Raw genomic sequence first — 22192 nt, forward strand, 5'->3', positions numbered from 1 at the left:
CTAAAGCAGGCCATAGACGAGTCGAAAACCGAATGAAAATTATTGTTTGCATGTTTCATATCATTAGCGTGCCACAATCTAAAGTGTTTAATCCAACATGTTGGATTTTGTTTTGAAAAATGAAACAAATCATGGCACAATCGTATGCGCCATTCTCATTTTTGGATCGACAGAACGTTTGGTTTTTGACTCGTCTATGACCAGCCTGAGAATGGTTAGACACCTGCAACTTTTTTAACTGAACCCAAAAGGCAGACCCTTGGATATATATTTTTGGGAGTCCTATCGTCACTTCTAAGAAACCAGTTATATCTGACCAGTATCCCCTTATACATGCACAGTACTAATTGCAATGAAAAAATCAGCTGTAAGACATAAGGTGGCAGGAACCTAAAGTCAGGTTTATGAAGAGCTATTAGTATATAATAGATGTCATGAAAAAAAATTAATTTGAATAATTTTATACTTAGAGGATATATAATATAGTTAATAGTTATCCTTAAGGCTACGTTCACATCTTGGCGTTGCTATTAAGGCTGCATTCACATGTCAGCTTATAATCGCGGGCAGAACCGCCGCGGTTCCGCCCGCGATTCGGAGATTTATTGCAAATCGCGGAACGCCTAGCGTTGCCCGTTGATTTGCAATAGCCCCCCAAACGCCGAGCGATGTTGCCGCGATTTCCGCCTGCCGAATCGCGGCAACATCGCGCAAACAAAATCGCGGGACGCAATACGCTCCAAAGAAGTACAAGAGCTTCTTTGGAGCGTATTGCGTCCCGCGATTTTGTTTGCGCGATGTTGCCGCGATTCGGCAGGCGGAAATCGCGGCAACATCGCTCGGCGTTTGGGGGGCTATTGCAAATCAACGGGCAAAGCTAGGCGTCCCGCGATTTGCAATAAATCTCCGGATCGCGGGCGGAACCGCGGCGGTTCTGCCCGCGATCCATACGCTCACATGTGAACGGAGCCCAAGAGCTTCTTTGGAGCGTATTGCGTCCCGCGATTTTGTTTGCGCGATGTTGCCGCGATGAACGGCGGTTCTGCCCGCGATTATAAGCTGACATGTGAATGCAGCCTTACAGGCGTTTTTATGGGTGTTTTTATGGGCGTTTTACAGGCGTTATACAGGCGTTTTTACAGGCGTTTTTCTGCAGGCGTTTTTAGGTTGACTAGTAACCAATGTAAAAAAATAAAAACGCCTGTAATCTGCCCAAAAAGAAGCTCATGTACTTTTTTGAGCGTTGGGCGTTTTGCTTAAAACATCAAAACGTTCAGATGTGAACAGGGGCCATTGAAATGAATAGGATTTGTCTTGTTGGGCGTTTTTTGAGCTGATCCTAAAGCAAAAAAACTCCCCAAAAACGTCCCAAAATGCCTACATGTGAACGTAGCCTAAAGCAGTTAGTAAACCGCACATTTTTTTTTTCTAAACCCTTAAGGACAACGGTATAATGTAGTATGCATCGCACAATAGCCTGTTATGAAATACTTACCTTAGAACGAAGGCCTCCAGCGGCACGCTGTCACTGTTGACAGGGCTTCCATCTTTGCCCGGGTTTGAGGACTCTGGCCATCTGATTGGCTGAGCCACAATGATGTCACTCCTGCACACGGCATGGGAGTCATGGCCTTGGCATGGAGCTCTGAAGGGACAGCATGGGTATGTTTTCCGTTCAGAGCGCATGCACTTGTGACGTCTCCGGCTGCATGCAGTGTGAATGTCTCCTAAGCAGTGCTCATTTAGGAGAGGTTTCATTGCCAGTTTCCACCTTTTATCCTGCTCTTGTTACCACTAGATCCACTAAATGAGCTCTCTGGCCGGAAAACTGTTCCTAGGTTTGGTTGAGTACAGAATCATGTTCCTGAACTGTATACGAGAGTATGGAGATAATGAAAGTAAGCTGTTTGGGGAATCCCAAAAGTCTCTTGCAAGTGGGAGAGATACCAGGTGGCCATCCTTCAACATGTGATGAAGGAATTTAACACCCATGAAGGACCAATAGCATTCCATGGGGAGAAGGAGGACTAGTGGTATATCTAATGCTAGCCAAAGGCAGAATATACATCCATGTTCCAATGATATCAGGCAAACTCCAAAGGGAATTTGTTTATGTTATGCATAAAAAGGTCACAAAGAAATTATAAACTGCCCAATATCATGCTAAGCAAGATAAATCATTCTTGACAGATGGCCATTAACAATAATTGTTATCCACACTGATATCTGCAGCACAAGAACGCACACAAATGATTTCCAAAACAAGTAAGAGCGTATTATACCACTAGTCCTCCCTCTCCCCATGGAACGCTATTGGTCCTTCATGGGTGCTAAATTCCTTCATGGAATGCCATTATGGCTTCAACAAACATTTGTCCCTGGTACAATTTGTTGGGTCAAATTAAAATCATTCTGTCTATGACCATTCTAACTTATGACAGAAACAGATGCTACACCATAGAGAGTAAATCAGCCGAGCCAGGCCTGTAAAGTCACACATTCTATATGCAACTGTTGAGCGCAGACTGACATGTAACCTTGCCTGCTGTGTTCTTATCAGAGGACTCAGCTGTAACTTCTGAGCTACTGACAGGTGGGACTTGTCACTACCTACCCATCTGATTCATGACATGTACTGATACATTCATGTGCATCTTTCAAGAATTTGTGATCTACAGTGATCTAAGTTGTCTAGAGTGGATTTATAGGGGTGTGCATTTTACATTAATAGTGCCTTTTGCCTCCAATAATGTAAATTTTTTAAAATATGTAACATGTTGCTTTAAAAGCATTTACACTTAAAGTGAACCTGAGTGTAAAAAGTGAAGTTATGCTATGTTTTAGGGAATATTCAATAATTGTAAGTATGCCTCAGCTGTATTCTGAAATATTAACCTTAAAGTGACATTAAAGTCTATTTTTTTATATTAAAATTAAAAAGGTTATACTTAGCTGCTCTGTGCAATGGTATTGCACAGAGAGGTTCCTTACCTCCTTAGTGGGAAGAATGGCCCTCTTACAGTGTGAGTCAAAATTACACACTTACAAACAGCTGAAAGGACCATTGGTGTCAAGCTACTGGCTCTGCCAAGTGGCACTGAATGTTGAACAGAGCAGTTCCTTACTGGCTCTGCCAATTGAACTAAGACTCCATTCACACTATGTCGTATCCGACTTCGGGGCGACCTGTGAAGTCGCCTGCAGCGCGACTTGCACGGACTTCATAAAATGAATGTCTATGAGAGTCGCTCCAGGTCGCCCTGAAGTAGTACAGGACCCTTTTTCTAAGTCGGAGCGACTTGTGTCGCTCCTATTAGAACCGGTCCTGTACTACACTATGGGACGCGACGGTGCGTGACCTGTCAGGCTGACCAAGTCGCCTGACAAGTCGTACCAGTGTGAATGGAGACTAAATGGTATTGCACAGAGCGGTTCCTTTCCTCCTCTTCTGAAGTCTCCCATCGGGGCTGTCTACTCCTTCTTCCTCTGGGTGCAAGGATACCAAGCCATGTGCCATGGGGGCACCCATGTGGGCATGCTTAAAGCCAGGTTTTGTGCATCCATATGCACGCACACCATGGCTCCGCCACACTCCCCACTCTATCCTAGTAGGATTTGATTGACAACAGCAGGACTTTAGAACCACTTTAAACTCCTGAAAAAAAAACAGCGCTTGCAGAAGCATTTCACGTTTTCCCTAGAGGAATCCCTGAAATCCTTGGAATACTTGAAAAAATGTTCAGAAAAAATGTCCCTTACAGCTAAAAAGACTGCTGGCTCTGCCATGTGGCACTGAATGTTGAAGGATCCAGGCACCATCAGATGGTAGGTAAATCAGCCACAGCTCATGGAACCCCTATCAACCGCTGGAGAAACTCTAGGATTCCATGGAACCCAAGCTGAGAATGGTTGGCTAACAGTGTCATATTTGTATATCTATAGTGAGAGATATAAAGTACTGCTGCCTCTATGACTGATAGTCTTAGGAGATATGGAGTGAGATTAGATGGTGTCACTAATTTGACACGTACTGTTCTCCTTGCTGGAGGCTGTGATATGAGGAAGCAAAGCCCTGCTTCTATCAAGATGGCCACCTCCTCACAGAAACACAGTGTTCCTGTCATTACAAGAAGCGGGAGGGGATGTCCCCCCTTCCTCCCGCCGCCTTTCGTGGGCAACCAGCCTGCACGGCCGACGAAGATCTGATCAAAGCCGCATTCGGCTCTGATCGGGTCTCCATGCAAAAACGCGGAAGTGATGTCATTCGTGACATCACTTCCAGGTACTGCCTGGCGCCAGATTTAAAAAAATGACAGCATTCAAAACAGCCAAACTTGGCGTTTTGAATGCTTTTAAGTGCAGAGGAGGGGTTTGGGGCCTTTTAGACCCCCAGATCCCTCCACAAGAGTACAAGAGTACCTGTCAAATAGAAAAATTTGTACGAAAATATCGGCCCATATCGGCCGATACCGATATGCATTGGCCAAAATATCAGTATCGGTATCGGCAACGAAAAACCAATATCGGTCGATCACTAGTGTAAGTATCTCCTATACGTGCACAGTTTAGGAGATATTTACTGTACATGCAGCCAGTGACATCACTGGCTCCTGCACTCTGAAGGAACAGCCACCCATGCCATTCCTTCAGAGCCCCGTGCCATGACCGGCAGCTCCCGCACGTATGTGCAGGAGTGATGTCACTGCGGTTTTGCCCAGTCAGAGAGCCGGAGTCTGTGAACCCGGAAGCAAGACAAGTGAAGATGGAAGCGGCCTCCAGCAATCACATCCCTGGAAGGCTTCATTTTCAGGTAAGTTTCACATAATGCGCAATGCATACTAGCACATTATGCCTTTACATTGCAGGTAAGAAAAAAAAAAAAAAACGTCCAGCGGTTTACAACCGCTTTAAAGCGGAGTTCCAGGCACAAAATCGACCTAATCGATTTTGTGCCCATCCGCTGGATCTTCTTCACCTGAAACGGAATTGGATAGTTAGGTATATATTTTTTTTTTACTCACCTTGTAATTGTAAATAGAAAATACTCACCTTTTCTTCACTTCCTCCCTCTGTGTCGCGGCTCTGCCGTCACTTCCTCCTTTGCGATGATTCCTGGGAGCTGAACGTCATCGCTCCCAGGAATCAATGCGACGGCATTGACCCCGCTCGTCACTTCCGGGGCGACGCCGCATTCCCTGCTAAACAGCTTCTGGGCATGCCCAGAAGCTGTGGAGGAATGCGGCGCCGCACCGGAAGTGACGAGAGGGGTCGGTGCAGGTGCATTCTGGGAGAAGAAGACACGGAAGAGGACGCAGAAGAGGATCGCGCCGGCTTCAGCTGCCCACAACAGAGATGGCAACGCTGGAGAAGAAATGTTATAAGTGAGTATTTCTTCTTGCAGGTAAGTGCGAACCGGGACAGATCAGAGGCTAGCCATTGTGGAATGTACTAGCCCTGACTGTCCCGGGGGTATGTTTATTAAAAAAACGTTTTCGTGCCCGGAACTCCGCTTTAAGTTACAACACCCATGGCTACGGGCACTACTAAAATAGTAAAGAATGTTCACCTAACAAAATTAATTTTAACACAGCTTTGTAAATGAAAGATGCTATTCTATTTTGAATACCCAATCATGAGCAGGGAAATGAAAAAAGCAGGATTTTTGAATATGATTGGATTACCGAAGTGACCACAACTTTACTTTATTGACTTTAAAATGACTCTGCCATGAGAAACAGTATGAGGGCTGCCATTACCGACCTCTCCTTTGGGAATGTACGTTCCTTGGCTGTCATGTTAAAGCTTTGGCTTCAGTGTATTCTGAGTCACTAACTGATCCTGATGGGGATATAGTATTTGGTTGTGTTGGGTTTTTTTTTGGTCAATCGCCAAGAGATAAGCCTGTCTTTCTCTTATTCACACTCGTATAGTAACATTATACCTCAAAAGAAAAGCCACAATAACAGCTCTCACCGGAGATCCTGATCCTGCAGAAAAGTGGGGGTTGTCAGAGGTGGACGTCTACTGTTACAAGAGGTTAGAAATAGGGGTCTGCTTTTAGTTAGGTGGATTAGAGGAGCGTCACTATAATCTAGCTCCATGTTTATAGTAAAAATAGATTTTAATACCAAAGTCACAGGGATTGCAGCATTCTGGAGCAGATGACACTTGGCTGAAATTACTTTTTTGTTTTGCTTATTACATTTCTGCGTAATCAATAGCGGATAATCAGACGTTTTGGCACTTTATATAAAACAGATAAGTACATTTTTGTGGATAAAGCTTCACATGCCTTCTCTTGGCTTCTTCAACAAACAAGTCAACAAAATGCCAGTCCACACAGATAGTAGGCAGGCAATGTTCTGACCCTCCTGGGAGCTGGTGGTCTCCGCATAACTTCATACCATTTGCCAGGGCTGGGACAAGGGGTGGGCAGGAGGGAGGCTGCCCTGGGCACAATGGTTTATTGCAGGGATGAGGGCGCTCTGACCCTAACCTTAAGGGAAGGAGGGGAACTTAGTTTGGCATCTTTTCCCTGGGCTCTGGATGACCTTTTTCCAGCACTGCCATTCGCTGCCCATCTGCTCCAACACCATTCTGGAGAGCTGTCTGTCAGCTGCATATAAGCTTCCTAGAATTGGGCATATGGGTGATTTTTGTTAGTACAATCACATGACTACAATCAACTGCGATTGTTTGTGGTTGTTACACATGTAGTTGCGTGTAGCATCAATCAATCGCACAAACTTAGAGCATAGTGCTATCATCAATAATTAATTGACAATATATTCTGCATTCCACTGTGCTATGCGTATCGATTGATCCCTAATCACTAGGAGTTACTATGGGGTTGATCATACGTGATGATCGCCTTAGCAAAATCGCCAGTGTGCATATTCCCTTCTGTGGCAGCCAAGCCTCTACAAACACAGTTCATTATGACAGCACCCATACTGATTTATTAAATTGAATGACAAAAATATGTTACGTGTTCAACCCCTCTTTCATGCATATGTGTGTAATTATTTATTTCAGCTGCTTTTATAGCGCCATCAATTTATGCAGTGATTTACATACTTATATATTGTACTGTACATTCACATCAGAGGAGAGCGCAAAAGCTGGCCTGAAATTGAACATTAAGAAAACTAAGATCATGGCATCCCATCCCTCCTTGGCAAATAGGAGGAGAAGAAATGGAGAAAGTGACAGATTTTATCTTCCTAGGCTCCAAAATCATGGCAGACCCAGACTGTAGCGATGGCTAACCTAGACAATATTATAAAAAGCAGGGACCCTACGGACAAAGTGGTGTACAGTCAAAGCTATGGTATTCCCAGTAGTAACCTATGGCTGTGAAAGCTGAACAATAAGATAGGCTAAACACTGGAGAATTGATGCTTTTGAATTGTGGCGTTGGAGAAGACTCTTGAAAGTCCCTTGGACAGCAAGAAGATCAAATCAGTCAATCTTGAAGGAAATCAACCCTAAATATTCACTGGAAGGACAGATCCTGAAGCTGAAACTCAAATACTTTGGCCAGCTAATGCGAAGAGAGGACTCATTGGAAGAGTGGCTCTGAGGAAGAGGCTATGCCTCGAAACGCGTCAGTCATCTCATCGGTCATGGACGATTATATGGACTAAACACGGACAATTGAGCAAATCAGCTTGACACGCCTTATGTTTATCTACGTCTGTGAGTAGCCATTTTTTAATGTTACATAAATAAAGCCTTTTATTGAGGATAATGCGCTAGGTCGGTGCGCCCTTTCTTTGTTCTTTTTGCTTGTAGTACCGGTGGACGACCCCAGTCCGTTAAGGGCAGCAAGACAGTAGCCATCTAAGAAGCCATTGTCAGTCCCGTGAGGAGTGTGGTTGAGGGGCTTGGATACCAAGCGCAGGAGAAGGGTGGTTTCACCTTATTGTTTTTTGGAGCTCATTGGAAGAGACCCTGATGCTGGGAAACATGGAAGGAAAAAGGAGAAGACGACAGAAAACAAGATGGAGAGATAGCATCATCAAAACAATGAACATGAAGTTAGGCAAGCTCCAGGAGGCAGTGAGGGACAGAAAAGCCTGCCACGCTATGGTCCATGAGGTCACGAAGAGTCAGACACAAATAAACAACTGAACAACAACAACAGTCCCTGCCCTCAAGGAGATTACAATCTGAGGTTCCTAAAGCTGGCTACACACCATACATTTTTTATACAATTTCTTGTCCAACTTCCCTTTAGGTTTAACAATATCATATCAAACCTAAACACTTTCAAATTGTATGCAATCAGGCAGGCCCTTGCACTGCATAGGTGAAGGCAAATCTAAAAGAAATTGAACAACAAAAACTGTATAATGTGTATCCAGCTTAAAGTGTTACTAAACCCAGGACCCTGCATTCACTATATCTGGTCTCCCACAGTACACACAACATGGAAATGTAAGTTTTAGTCAATATGACCTGCTAAATACCTTTTCTTATCAGCAGTATAAAGCAGTCTTGTGACTTCTATCAGTGTCTGGTGAAAGCTTGTAGGAGCAGTTTTCATTCTCCCCTGACTGTCCTATGACGCTGCAGAACCCCTGACCCTCTGTCTAGACCAGGGGTGGGGAACCTTTTTTCTGCCAAGGGCCATTCGGGTATTTATATAATCATTCGGGGGCCATACAAAATCATCAACTTAAAAATGCGCCTATTATATTTGGTCAAACATTTAATTAACTCACCCCTAATGTGATGGCTGCAACTGCTTCTTTTTGGTGAGGTGTGTGATGTTAGCTGGTATTGATGATGTTGCTACTCGCAACTGGTTTTCCAGGTTTGCGTTGGTCAGTCTGGAGCGCAGTCGACTTTTTGTGGTGGCAAATTTTGAAAAGAACTGCTGGCGGGTACTGCTGGTGGGTACAGCTTGCTGGTACTGCTGGTGGGTACTGCTGGCCCTGGCTGGTACTGCTGTGGCTACTGCTGGTACCGCTGTGGGTACTGCTGGCTCTGGCTGGTACCGCTGTGGGTACTGCTGGCTCTGGCTGGTACCGCTGTGGGTACTGCTGGCTCTGGCTGGTACTGCTGGCTCTGGCTGGTATACTGCTTTAAGTACTGCTAGTTCTGGCTGCTACCGCTGTGGGTACTGCTGGCTCTGGCTGGTACTGCTGGCTCTGGCTGGTACTGCTGTGTGTGCTGCTGGAGGGAAATGCTGGCAAGGAGAAGTGTAGCAGCGCCACGCTGGAGGAAGAGGTGATGTTTCTTGTATTGGTCACAGGTGAAGTGCATTTAATATCACTCCGCCTGTGACTCACTCAGACTGTCATAACGGAGCAGGAACTATACAGAAAGCATCGGCTCCATTCTGACAGATCAGCTGAGAGGCACAGACTCAGCTGCACAGGGGGCCTGACCAAATGACTTTGCGGGCCGCATACGGCCCCCGAACCATAGGTTCCCCACCCCTGGTCTAGACCATGGGTGTCCAACCTTTTGGCTTCTTTGGGCCACATTGAGTGTAGAGAAATTTTCTCTGGCCGCATATAAAATATATACTATAGTTAAAGTATATAAGTAATAAAATGTTGCTGCACCCTTCCCGCGTTGCTGCGACCACCCTCCCCCCCAGCACTAATTTAACACAACTAGTGGATGATCCCCTCCGAGGCACCCTCTGCCTACAGTTAGTTGTAAGCCGCTGTGGCCGTGCCCTCGACTCGACTTCCTTCCTCCCCAGCAAAAAAAAATAAAAATATTGTCAGGGGGCAGTGGGCCGCATTGCCTGCGGTTGCGGGCCGCAGGTTGGACATACCTGGTCTAGACAGTGCTGATTGTGCTAATCACATGCACCCCCCCCCCCCCCCCAAAAAAAAAAAAAAATAACTCTCTAGCAATACACACCAAGCTGAGCATGTGTATCTTGTCCCCAAGCCTCTGTACTATCAGGAGATGGATGGGGGACAAGCGGAGGATCAGAGAAAACAGGATCAATCTGCCTTAGGTTCCACAGTGAGTATATCAAGCTTTACTGCATATACAGACTGAATTTACTATTGTGGGTTTAGTAACACTTTAACTCACATTCATACATGCATATACTAGGGATCATTTATACAGGAGCCAATTAACCCACCAGCACGTCTTTGGAGTGTAGGGGGAAACCAGAGTACCCAGAGGAAACCCACACAGGCATAGGGAGCAGGGCTGCTGATAGTGGACCACCAGCCCTCTTGTAGGGGGCCCCAGCACACAGGGGGGCCCACACCGAGAGGGGGATTAGTGATGGACAACAAATACAGAAATCTTACTCCAGCACCTGAATCTGATCTGTCCCTCTCCCTGCTATCAGCTTTTATCTGCTGAGAAAGAGACAGTTGTCCCTCACTAATCGCCCTCCCTGTGTGGGCCCCCCTCCCAGCACTGGCTCTAATGTTAGCTCTGCTCCTGAGTTTATCTGTAACTTTGTTTCTCTCCCTCTGTCTCTCTGATCCTGGAGCTCCAAATGCCCAGCCTGTATATTTTTTTCATCTCATCTTCATTTTTATTTATTAACATCGGTTTTTCTTTTAGATTTAGCAGGAATTATGTGAGTTATGTTGTATTTGTGTCTGCTAATAGTGATTTTGTTGTAACTTTAGATAAATATATCTTTAATATTTTCTTGGGGGGGCCCTGCCAGGTAATCTGTACGGGGCCCCGTGATTTCTAACAGCAGCCCTGATAGGGAGAACATGCAAACTCCAAGCAGGTAGTGCCATAGTTGGCATTCAAACCGATGAACCTAATGCTGCTAGGTGGAAGTGCTAACCACTTAGCCAATGTGCTGCCAATATTTGCCTGTACACCTTAAAAATCATGTGTATTTCAGAACTTGGGAGCCCCAGCTTGTGCGTAAAGCCCACTGCCAGCAGTCAAAATCAGGGATTTTCTGCATTCAAGGCATTAGTCCCTGTACACATATATGGCCCTGTAAACGACTACCGCTTGGATGTGCGCACATCGTACATCATTGATTTTGACAGGCTGCTGGCTGCTGCTCCAGGCTCCTGAAATACATCTGATTTTCACACTGTAAATGTGCATTAATCCTTACGGTGACACTTATTGAGCTTTTTATGTGCCAAATAAATAAAAGTATTCCACAACAATACGTTGATTTGTGAATGTAAGTTTATGTAAATTGCTGTGTTAACTGTCAGCACTATATAAATACCTGTAATCAATAAATAGTCAATTTGTTGCATGATAGAATCGCATTGACCTTCCATATACACCCATCTCTCCTCTCCCTCCTGCAGCTCTTCTCCTCACTGGCTACAGTATTTACTCCACAGCGGTAATCGTCCATATTGTAGTCCATATTTATAATTTAGAACATTGGCACAAATGTTTCCTTATTTTGGCCCACACGGTCGAACAATATTATAAATGGACCCATTTGACTTCAAAAGATTAAAGACAAATGCAATCACTGACTTGGATCCTTCACAGCATAAAATCCATTTGTTTAATATAGGTATAATTAAAAAAAAAATGCAGAAAACAAGCAGCTTACATGTTTCAGCCCCCAGGGGGGCCTTAATTATAGCTTATTATATCACTTTTAATGTGATTTGGTGTAACAGCATATAGAACTTGTGTAATGGCATTAATGGTTTGGTGCACAAAAATTAATTTTTTACTTTTTTTTTTTTTAGGTTTGGATGGAGAAGGATGGAGGGATTAGAACGCTTGTCAGTTTTTATTGCTGTCTTTGCCCCTGTTAAGGAGATTCACCCTCTCTCTTTGTCCTGTTTACTATTATAATTGAAAGTGAAAAGTAAAAGAAAGTCCCAAATTTCGAGTTCTCAGAAAAGTAATAGAGGGGAAATCTTTCAATGGGGACACTAGTTATGGTGACCCGGGGGTCCCTAGGAAATTCCCCTAATTCTCATTGATTTCTTCTCCCTTTCTGTTTGGCTATGGGACAGGAAATTAAGGGAAATCTCTGCAATGGGACACAAATGGTGACAAAAAATCCTCCCTTGCTCTATCCAAAATGAAAAAAAAAAAAACAGTTTTGTCTATAGTTCTACCAGTAGATTTAGGATGAATGCAATCAGTGACTTCAATCATTGACAGCATAAAATCTATTTATTTAAAGTGTTACCAAACCCAGGACCCTGCATTCACTGTATCTGGTCTCCCACAGTACACAGAACATGGAAATGCAATCATTTTAGAAAATATAAACTGCTAAATACCTTTTTCTTTTCAGCATTATAAAGCAGTCTTATAACTTCTGTCAGTGTCTGGCCAGGCACTGGTTAAAGCTTGTAGGAGTTTTTATTCTCCTCTGACTGTCCTATGAGGCTGCAGGACCCCTGACCCTCTGTCTGGACAGTGCTGATCAGGGCCATCTTACCAAATGGGCACACTGGGCAGCTGCCTGGGGGCCCCACTTGCACAGGGGGCCCCACCTGCCCAGCAACCCAGCCCCAGTCAAGCATTAGTCCTGATTCTGTTATGCATCCCACCGCCGAACTTAGCAGGTGGCAAGCGCCCGTCGGCCCTGCACTTCTGTCAGGCCACTTGGGCCGTGGAGGGGGAGCCCACAACTGCAGGAATGCCTGTCCACCTCCACGGGAACAGGCACACATAGGACAGTCGAGTCTGACTCCCGTCCGTGTGTGTGTTCACCGGACCCAGCCACCCAACTTGGAAGCTGTCAATAGCCTGGCACTTCTGTACCAATAAATATTGCCTTATCAATAATTTGCATTTTTATTCTCATGGGTGATTGTGTAGACAGGGCCCCAGTGCACTGCATTGCCGGGAGCCCTTTAATGCTCTTAAGATGGCACTGTGTGAATGGATTGGTCCTGTGCAGAGTGCCTCCAAGGCTCTGTTCTATACGGAGATCATTTGGAGACTGTGGAAGAAGGGGAGGATCAGAGAAGACAAGATCAAACAGCCTTTTCACACAATGCAGAGGATTAACCCCTGAGGCCGGATCCACACATACGCGGCCACGGGTTCATGCCTGGGGTCCGGTGCGTCCCTGTTCACCAGATCAGGTGTGAATCAGGTGTGAACTTTTGCCTGAATTTGCACCTGATTCAGAGCCAAAGACGCATAGGATTCTTTTTGAATGCGGACTGCGGCCGCCCTGGACCTGTGTGAGCCAGGTCCATTGAGAGCCGGTCACATTCGCCTGTCATGTGAATTGAATGCAGAGAAACACCCTTCCAATTATATACATATATATATACAGTGGGTACGGAAAGTATTCAGACCCCCTTAAATTATTCACTCTTTGTTATATTGCAGCCATTTGCTAAAATCATTTAAGTTCATTCTTCTTCCTCATGAATGTACACATAGCACCCCATACTGACAGAAAAACACAGAATTGTTGACATTGTTGCAGATTTATTAAAAAAGAAAAACTGAAATATCACATGGTCCTAAGTATTCAGACCCTTTGCTCAGTATTTAGTAGAAGCCCCCTTTTGATCTAATACAGCCAGGAGTCTTTTTGGGAAAGATGCAACAAGTCTTTCACACCTGGATTTGGGGATCCTCTGCCATTCCTCCTTGCAGATCCTCTCCAGTTCTGTCAGGTTGGATGGTAAACGTCGGTGGACAGCCATTTTTAGGTCTCTCCAGAGATGCTCAATTGGGTTTAAGTCAGGGCTCTGGCTGGGCCATTCAAGAACAGTCACGGAGTTGTTGTGAAGCCACTCCTTCGTTATTTTAGCTGTGTGCTTAGGGTCATTGTCTTGTTGGAAGGTAAACCTTCGGCCCAGTCTGAGGTCCGGAGCACTCTGGAGAAGGTTTTTGTCCAGGATGTCCCTGTACTTGGCCGCATTCATGTTTCCCTCGATTGCAACCAGTCGTCCTGTCCCTGCAGCTGAAAAACACCCCCACGGCATGATGCTGCCACCACCATGCTTCACTGTTGGGACTGTATTGGACAGGTGATGAGCAGTGCCCGTTTTTCTCCACACATACCGCTTAGAATTAAGGCCAAAAAGTTCTATTTTGGTCTCATCAGACCAGAGAATCTTATTTCTCACCATCTTGGAGTCCTTCAGGTGTTTTTTTAGCAAACTCCATGCGGGCTTTCATGTGTTTTACACTGAGGAGAGGCTTCCGTCGGGCCACTCTGCCATAAAGCCCCGACTGGTGGAGGGCTGCAGTGATGGTTGACTTTCTACAACTTTCTCCCATCTCCTGACTGCATCTCTGGAGCTCAGCCACAGTGATCTTTGGGTTCTTCTTTACCTCTCTCACCAAGGCTCTTCTCCCCCGATAGCTCAGTTTGGCCGGACGGCCAGCTCTAGGAAGGGTTCTGGTCGTCCCAAACGTCTTCCATTTGAGGATTATGGAGGCCACTGTGCTCTTAGGAACCTTAAGTGCAGCAGAAATCTTTTTGTAACCTTGGCCAGATCTGTGCCTTGCCACAATTCTGTCTCTGAGCTCTTCAGGCAGTTCCTTTGACCTCATGATTCTCATTTGCTCTGACATGCATTGTGATCTGGAAGGTCTTATATAGACAGGTGTGTTGCTTTCCTAATCAAGTCCAATCAGTATAATCAAACACAGCTGGACTCAAATGAAGGTGTAGAACCATCTCAAGGATGATCAGAAGAAATGGAAAGCACCTGAGTTAAATATATGAGTGTCACAGCAAAGGGTCTGAATACTTAGGACCATGTGATATTTCAGTTTTTCTTTTTTAATAAATCTGCAACAATGTCAACAATTCTGTGTTTTTCTGTCAGTATGGGGTGCTATGTGTACATTCATGAGGAAGAAGAATGAACTTAAATGATTTTAGCAAATGGCTGCAATATAACAAAGAGTGAAAAATTTAAGGGGGTCTGAATACTTTCCGTACCCACTGTATATATATATATATATCATATGTGTGAACCCAGCCTTAGGCTCCACAGTGAGTATAGCATTCTTTACTGCATATACAGACTGATTTTACTGTTGTGGGTTTAGTAACACTTGAGTCCCAGTTCACACTTCTGCGATGCGGGAACGCTGCGAATATACAGCCTGTTCCCGCATTGCATCCGCACCCCTGGCAGTTCACACTGCCATATGCGATACGCAGGGGGTGTCAAATAAAAGTTAACGACAACCCCAGTTGAGATCGAATATCGCAGAGCGATCTGCAAGTTCGCACAGAATCGGAACCACCATGCGATCTGATTCTGCTGCGGATAAAAAAAAGGGTCATTTGCATGTTTAGTGCAATTTCAGTGCGAATTCAGCCATACAAACTGTAGTTAGAGGTAAAAAATCCGGAAAACAAGCAACCTACATGTTTCAGCATAAGTGCCGGTTGACACATATGCGATGTCAAACATCACATGTGATGCGCTCTGCACTGCTCTGAAAATCACATGAGAAGTCTGTGCGTTGCGAATTCAGCCATACAGATTGTATGGCTGAATTCGCATCACATTTGGACCAAACTCACACAGGATCCTTTTTTTGGTCTGCCCCAGAATTGGATCACATGTGTGTTCACACCTATGCGATCCGATTCATGTCCGAATTGACAGTTCGCACTGCGATATGCAAACTGATCTGGGGGTGTCGTTAACTTTGTATTGACAGCCCCCAGCGATTCGCATATATGTGAACAGGCGATAAATTATAGCTTACTGTATAATATCACTTTTATTGTGATTTGGTGTAACAACACGTGTAATCGCATTGTTGTTTCGGCGCACGGATACGTCGTTACCGCGCATGCGCAGTCCGTCGGATGCACTATCCAACGGAAGGCATTATCCGACGTGACACCGGCATTTACATTGAAAAAAAAGACAAATGTCTCTTCTTCAAGGAGAATGGAGGGGTTATTCTCTTTGTTTTGTGATGTTATTTCTCCTATGTCAGAGCTGTTTTTGTTATGGAACTTGCACTGTCATTATTTTGATTCTTTTTGAGTAATATTTGTTCATTGTTTCTGCAATCCATACTGCTGAGCAGCAGGTGCATTGCACACATCACATTAAAAAGGATTTTGGAGTGGTTATGTAATGCCCTGATTAGTTCAATCATACATAATGACCATTATTACTGGAATTCCCAGCACTGGAGACTGACCATAGTCCTGGGATCAGGGGAATGACAGCACAGCTTCCAGGGATCACTTATTTGTCACCAATGCCTGTGCTGGAAAAGTTGGGGACACGTGAGGATGATGATGATGAAGATAAATGCACAGAGCCCATCTGTATGCAATGATTCCTCTTCCCCCTGATGGCTTTACAAACACTAGAGAGCACTGATCAGATCGCTGAGTCAATGATTGACAGTCCCCTGCTGGGTGACAGCACAGCACCAACGTCACATAGTCCCAGAGAACAAACTCCTCTCCAGAGTCACACACACTGACATCCACCAACAACTATTTATAAAGTCACCCAGCTCTTCTACAGGCGATCACCACTGCTAACATCTACCATTCCCTGGTGCTAAAATCCAAAATCACTGCAGTGCTAACATCCCCAGTGCTAAAATCTACGACCACAGCTAAAATCTGATCACAGCTAACATTGCCAGTGCTAAAATCCACGATCACTGCTAAAATCTGATCAGCTCTAACATTGCCAGTGCTAAAATCCACGATCACTGCTAAAATCTGATCACAGCTAACATTGCCAGTGCTAAAATCCACGATCACTGCTAAAATCTGATCACAGCTAACATTGCTAGTGCTAAAATCCACGATCACTGCTAAATTCTCTGATCAGAGCTATTATCCCCAGTGCTATAATGCACGATCACATAGAGAAGAGGAGAGGTGACCCAGTAGCACTGACTTACCATGGATGGTGAGGTTCTCGCAGTCCTGTAGCTGAGGATGTGATCAGGACATTGCACATGCACACAGCAGAGCACACAGTGATCAGACGTTCTCCTCCTTCTCTCAGGTCCTCCTGATCTCACACAACAAAGCCTAGGAGGAGGAAGTCATGTGCTAGACCTCTCCTGGCTGCTGACCAGCCCTGCTTACTACACAGTCCATGGGAGTCAAGGCAGACCTGGGAGGGGGTTCTGTGTGTGTGGGCAGAATAGGAGCTGCTAAAGCAGGGTGTGTATTTTGGGGAGGAATGCTAACATCCAAAAATAACACCTAACACGGTAGCTGCTGCTGTGATCTTCCCTCCTTTCCTCCTCCTTCTTATCCTTATCATTGTCTGGGGATTTCTAGCAACTTTCTTAGAGGAGAGACACCTTTCAGCTGAAAGTATAGAGGCAAAGGACAAGCATGACCTAGGTTAAAGCGGAAGTGAACCGCCAAGACCATCCAGAAATGGCTCCAATTGCAACCATTCAGCCCGCTAGGGTGTGAAAGAAAATTCATTAATTCCCCCATCCGTTAATAGTGTCCATACATGCTTTGGTAAATGATCGATTTATTTTCCAATTGGTCTCTCGTGATAAGAAGAATCAATCTATAGTCAACAACCCAATCGATCAATATGCTACACAAGAAAATGGAATTTGATCAGTAGTTGAAAGATGCGATCATAGGTCATAGGTGTGTGCAGCCAATTGCATTAGGGTGTGCACCCCAAAGCTCAAGAACACGTGTGTATATATATATATATATATATATATATATATATACACTGTATATATATATATATATATATATATATATACACAGACACACTCAGACACGTACACTCTTATAAATAGTTTTAAACTAACATTTTAAAATGTATTAAAACATGGACAGTGTCAGTAGAGCAGTAGATGGTGTAAGTTAGGGCTCTTTCACACGGTCCGCCTCCGAAGGCGGATCCGTGCTGCTCAGCGGGGATCGATCCCCTCTGAGCCGGCGGATGACAGCTCCGTCTCCGCTTGCAGTGCGGAGAGGGAGGTGTCACAGCCCCCGCTGCTCTCTATGGGGGATCGGATGAGAGCGGACCGCCTGTCCGCTCTCATCCGATCCGATCCGATCACTGAACAGATGGAAAAATAGGGTTTCCATCCGTCCAGATTTCACGGACAGGATCGGATACGGGTGTCAGCGGAGGTGTCTCCGCTGACACCCGCTGCCCCATAGAGCTGCATGGAGGATCCGATCAGATCCGCCAAAAAAAACTGACAGGCGGATCTGAAAAGTGTGAAAGAGCCCTTAAGCAGTGGACATATCAGTAGGACAGACGTTGGTGTCAGTCAGTAGAGAAGTGGCCACTGTCATAAGTAGACATGTAGAGAACGGAACAAATTGTTTCGTATATGTTCGCTGTGTTACTAATTTTGTTTCGTTTCGGAATTAATGTGGTTTCAGAATGCGTTACATTTCGTTTAGTTTCCGTTAATCTTCATTTTGTTTATTATTTGGTAACAAATTCCAAATTTTTGAAGAATAGTTGGTTGTTAAGCACTGGGTCAGGAAGCCAGCCGAAACGTCCATTACAACCGATGAGTCATCAGCTGCCAGCTGGCTTCCCCACTGACAGCTGAAATGTAAACAAAAAATGGCAACAATAGAAAACTTACGAAAAAAAACAGCACAGAGCCCCTCCCCCCCAACCCATACGAGGTCCTTCAGATCTGGTATAATTTCTAAGAGGAACCCCACGCCAAAATTTAAAAAAAAAAACAGCTTGGGGTCCCCCCCAAATTCCATACCAGACTCCTATCCAAGCATGTAGCCCAGCAAACCATACCCAGCCACATGTCCTCAACAATGGGGGGGGGGGGTGCTTTGGGGCAGATGGGGCTCTGCCTCCCCACCCCAAAGCACCTTGTCCCCATGTTGATGGGGACAAGGGTCTCATGCCCACAACTCTACTCTGGCCAGTGGTTGTGGGGGTCTGCGTGCGGGGGGCTTATCAGAATCTGGAAACCCCCATTAACAAAGGGGTCCCCCCAGATCCCGCCCCCCCATGTGAATGAGTATGGGGTACATAGTATCCCTACACATTCACCAAAATTGTGTAAAAAGTTAATAAAGACAGTAATTGATTTTTTGACAATTCCTTTATTAAAAAATAAAAACAATGTCCCCCAATGTAGATCCATCTCACGACACATACCGCACCTCCAAAAAAAAAAAAAAACCTCCGGCCTCGTTGAGCGCTTTCCACGGACTCTGTCTGCCTTTTTTTTTAAATTGCTAAGGATCGGACTCACCCGATGGCATCAGTGGGTGACCCCGTCCCCTTGTGACTTCACCGACCGGACATGCTGGGTCGATGATGTCACAAGGGGGCGGGGTCACAAGGTAATTCTATTGCTGGCATTGTTATGTTTACATTTCTGCTGTCAGTGGGGAAGCCCTGGAGGAGAACACTATTCCTGTCAGCCTTGCAACAGAAAGGAGGCACCCCCTTCCCTACAGTATACCATTGTGCCCAGGGCAGCCGTCCCTCCCACCCACCCCTTGTCCTAGCCCTACTGCAACTCCCTCCTCATTGGCTTACTTTTAAATAGACTATACCTCCTTCAGTCTATCATAAAAGCTGCTGCCAGACTCATCCACCTTACAAACTGCTCAGCGTCTGCTACTCCTCTCTGCCAATTCCTCAATTGGCTGCCACTCACCCAACAAATTAAATTCAAAATGCTAATAAGAATTTACAAAGCCATCACAACTTGGCCCCCAGCTACATCACTAGCCTGGTCTCAAAATAACAACCAAATCGTCCTCTTCATTCCTCCCAAGACCTCCTGCTCTCTAGTTCCTGTGTCATCTCCTTGCATGCTCACCTCCAGGACTTCTCCTGAGCCTCTCCCATCCTCTGGAACTCCCTACCCCAATCTGTCCGACTATCTCCTACCCTGTCCACTTTTAGGTCCCCAGTATAGGATAACATGCTTGGGAGTTTACTGGCTGCAGGAAAAAACAACTGAATCCAAAAACAGCAGCGGCAAAAACGTCCTATGTGCATGAGCCCTTAGGCGATCCCTCTCCAGAAAAGCTTATTCTGCCCACACCTAACGATTGTACTTTTATTTTCTCCATCAGCTCATCCCCTACAGTTAGTTATCACTTGACCCTCCCTCTTACATTGTAAGCTCTAACGAGCAGGGCCCTCTGATTCCTCCTGTATTGAATTGTATTGTAACTGTACTGTTTGCCCTCACGTTGTAAAGCGCTGCGCAAACTGTCGGCGCTATGTAAATCCTGCATAATAATAATAATAATCACAGGACTGCTGATCAATGCAAAATGATCAATCATTTTCCACCCTGGCTGATCAGTTCTGTTTGGCTCAAGTCTACCCTAGTCCAGTCTAAATCAATGGGAGGGAAATGTATGCCTATTAATTTTAATTGAGTCACACATGGATTGTTTAATAAAATAAAAGTGCGCATGGCTACGTATTAGGTAGGTGATCCAGCACTTCCGGGTAGGGAGCGCGCGCGACCCGGTCATGCTGTGGTTAAACACAGCAGATGATGATCAGTGGGTGTCACATAGTAGATCACCTCCAGCATCCACCGATCGTCCAGAACACACACAGGACAGGACTCTGTCCTGTCAGCAGGGATATAATGGATTTTTATCCTCTGTAAAGCAAGGAATGAAATCCATTACTTCTCTTAGTGAAAGCACCACACATAGTGTACATAAACACTGGCTAGGCACACATTTAACCCCTAATCGCCCTCAATGTTTAACCCTTTCCCAACATGTGTCATTTAGCACTGATCACTGTATTCACTGTGTGTCACTGGTTCCCACAAAGCGCCAAAAGTGTCAGTTAGTGTAAGAATGTCCACCTCAGTATCACAGTCCCACTATTAGTGGCTGATCGCTGCCATTACTAGTATAAAAAAAAAAAAAAAAATTCCAGTAAATATTTACTTTTATGCAAACCAATCAATATACGCATATTGGGATTTCTTTATACCAAAAAAAAAGTAGCAGAATACTTATTGGCCTAAATTTATGAAGATATTTGATTTTTTTTTTTTATTGGATATGTTTTATAGCAGGAAGTAAAAACAAAATATATATATATATATATATATATATATATATATATATATATATATATATATATATATATATATAATAATAATAAAGGAGTGAAGAAAAATTGCACAACCCGCTAAACTTGCAAAATAATCACTCACCCTGCGCTCTGATTGTGTCAGAGATATATATATATATAAACATATACGACCAGTGAGGTCTCAGCTGCTGTTATATTAAGATAGTTATAAAAAAGGGTGTAATAGAAAATCCAAAAATCGTATAGATAAATCCACAACACTAACAGCGCTCATAAGCATAATCAATTAACATAAATGGTATGGTCACTCCCAAACGAGAGGGATGATGTCAAAAAATGGGTGAGAGACCATCCAAATCCCAGGGAAAGGGGTGTGAAGGATTCCTTAATCAGCCACCAACAATCCACCAATCACCGGTGCTCCCCCCTCTCTCTTGGAACTCACCAGACAAATGATCAAAGCTCGCCTTCTGAATAAACTCTGATCATCATATAGCTGTCTCCAAACTCGTATGATCAAACTCCATATATACTTTTAATCTCCTTCACATAAAGCTCCATTCATGATGTCATGTAAAATGAAGAGTGGGGGCACATAGTGTAATACCGCAATTTATTGGGTTAAAATATAACACATAAGACCCCACACCCCTCAAGGTATCTACTTACAGACAAAGAATGGCATGAAGGCATTCAATAAATCATGTACGTTCAATGTCCACCACTAGATCCGATCCTGTCCTCCAGGCGACCATAGCGTAGGCCGGCGTAATTTGAAGTAACAGGCGACCGCGCACATACGCCCTGACGCGTTTCGTCGTAAGGACTTCCACTGAGAGCGTGTGTGCAAAGCACGGTCGGCCGATATTTATCTCCCCTGCGGCACAGGCGCACTAAGCACCAGCGCCGTAACCCGGAAGTAAACTGGACTCGCTCACTTCCGCTTTCCTGACGTCAGCGCCTGTAAAGGAACTTACGTCCGGACATCCGCTCCGCCGATGACACATACCATCTACTTCCGGCCCTTCCTATGGAGGAATGACCGGACAGTAAAGCGGGCAGCTGTTATATGGCCACTATTTTTTTTAATTTATATAAGATCCTAACGTGCAGCATCCATGGATTTATTCGAATGCACATCATTGTACAAATTAAACAAATATGGATCATAGACAATATTAATACAAAAACTTAAAAACATCAAATTGACTGATCATAGGGCA

General features: G+C 44.7%; 1 protein-coding gene across 2 annotated transcripts in view; it reads right to left on the reverse strand.

The window, feature by feature from the left end:
• Window positions 1-22192, reverse strand: part of PALLD (palladin, cytoskeletal associated protein) — a 505650-nt gene that overhangs the window by 337310 nt on the left and 146148 nt on the right. The window contains exon 1 of one of the 2 annotated variants that reach the window (XM_082252317.1): window positions 16816-16965. The exons of the other annotated variant lie outside the window; for it this stretch is intronic. Within the exon in view, the coding sequence (XP_082108443.1) occupies window positions 16816-16874 (59 nt within the window). The 5' untranslated portion in view covers window positions 16875-16965. Of the gene's footprint in view, window positions 1-16815; window positions 16966-22192 lie in introns of those variants that run through there. 2 annotated transcript variants of the gene reach the window in all.

The sequence above is a fragment of the Pelophylax lessonae genome (assembly GCF_965119305.1).
Source record: "Pelophylax lessonae genome assembly, chromosome: 1".
Taxonomy (NCBI): Eukaryota; Metazoa; Chordata; class Amphibia; order Anura; family Ranidae; genus Pelophylax; species Pelophylax lessonae.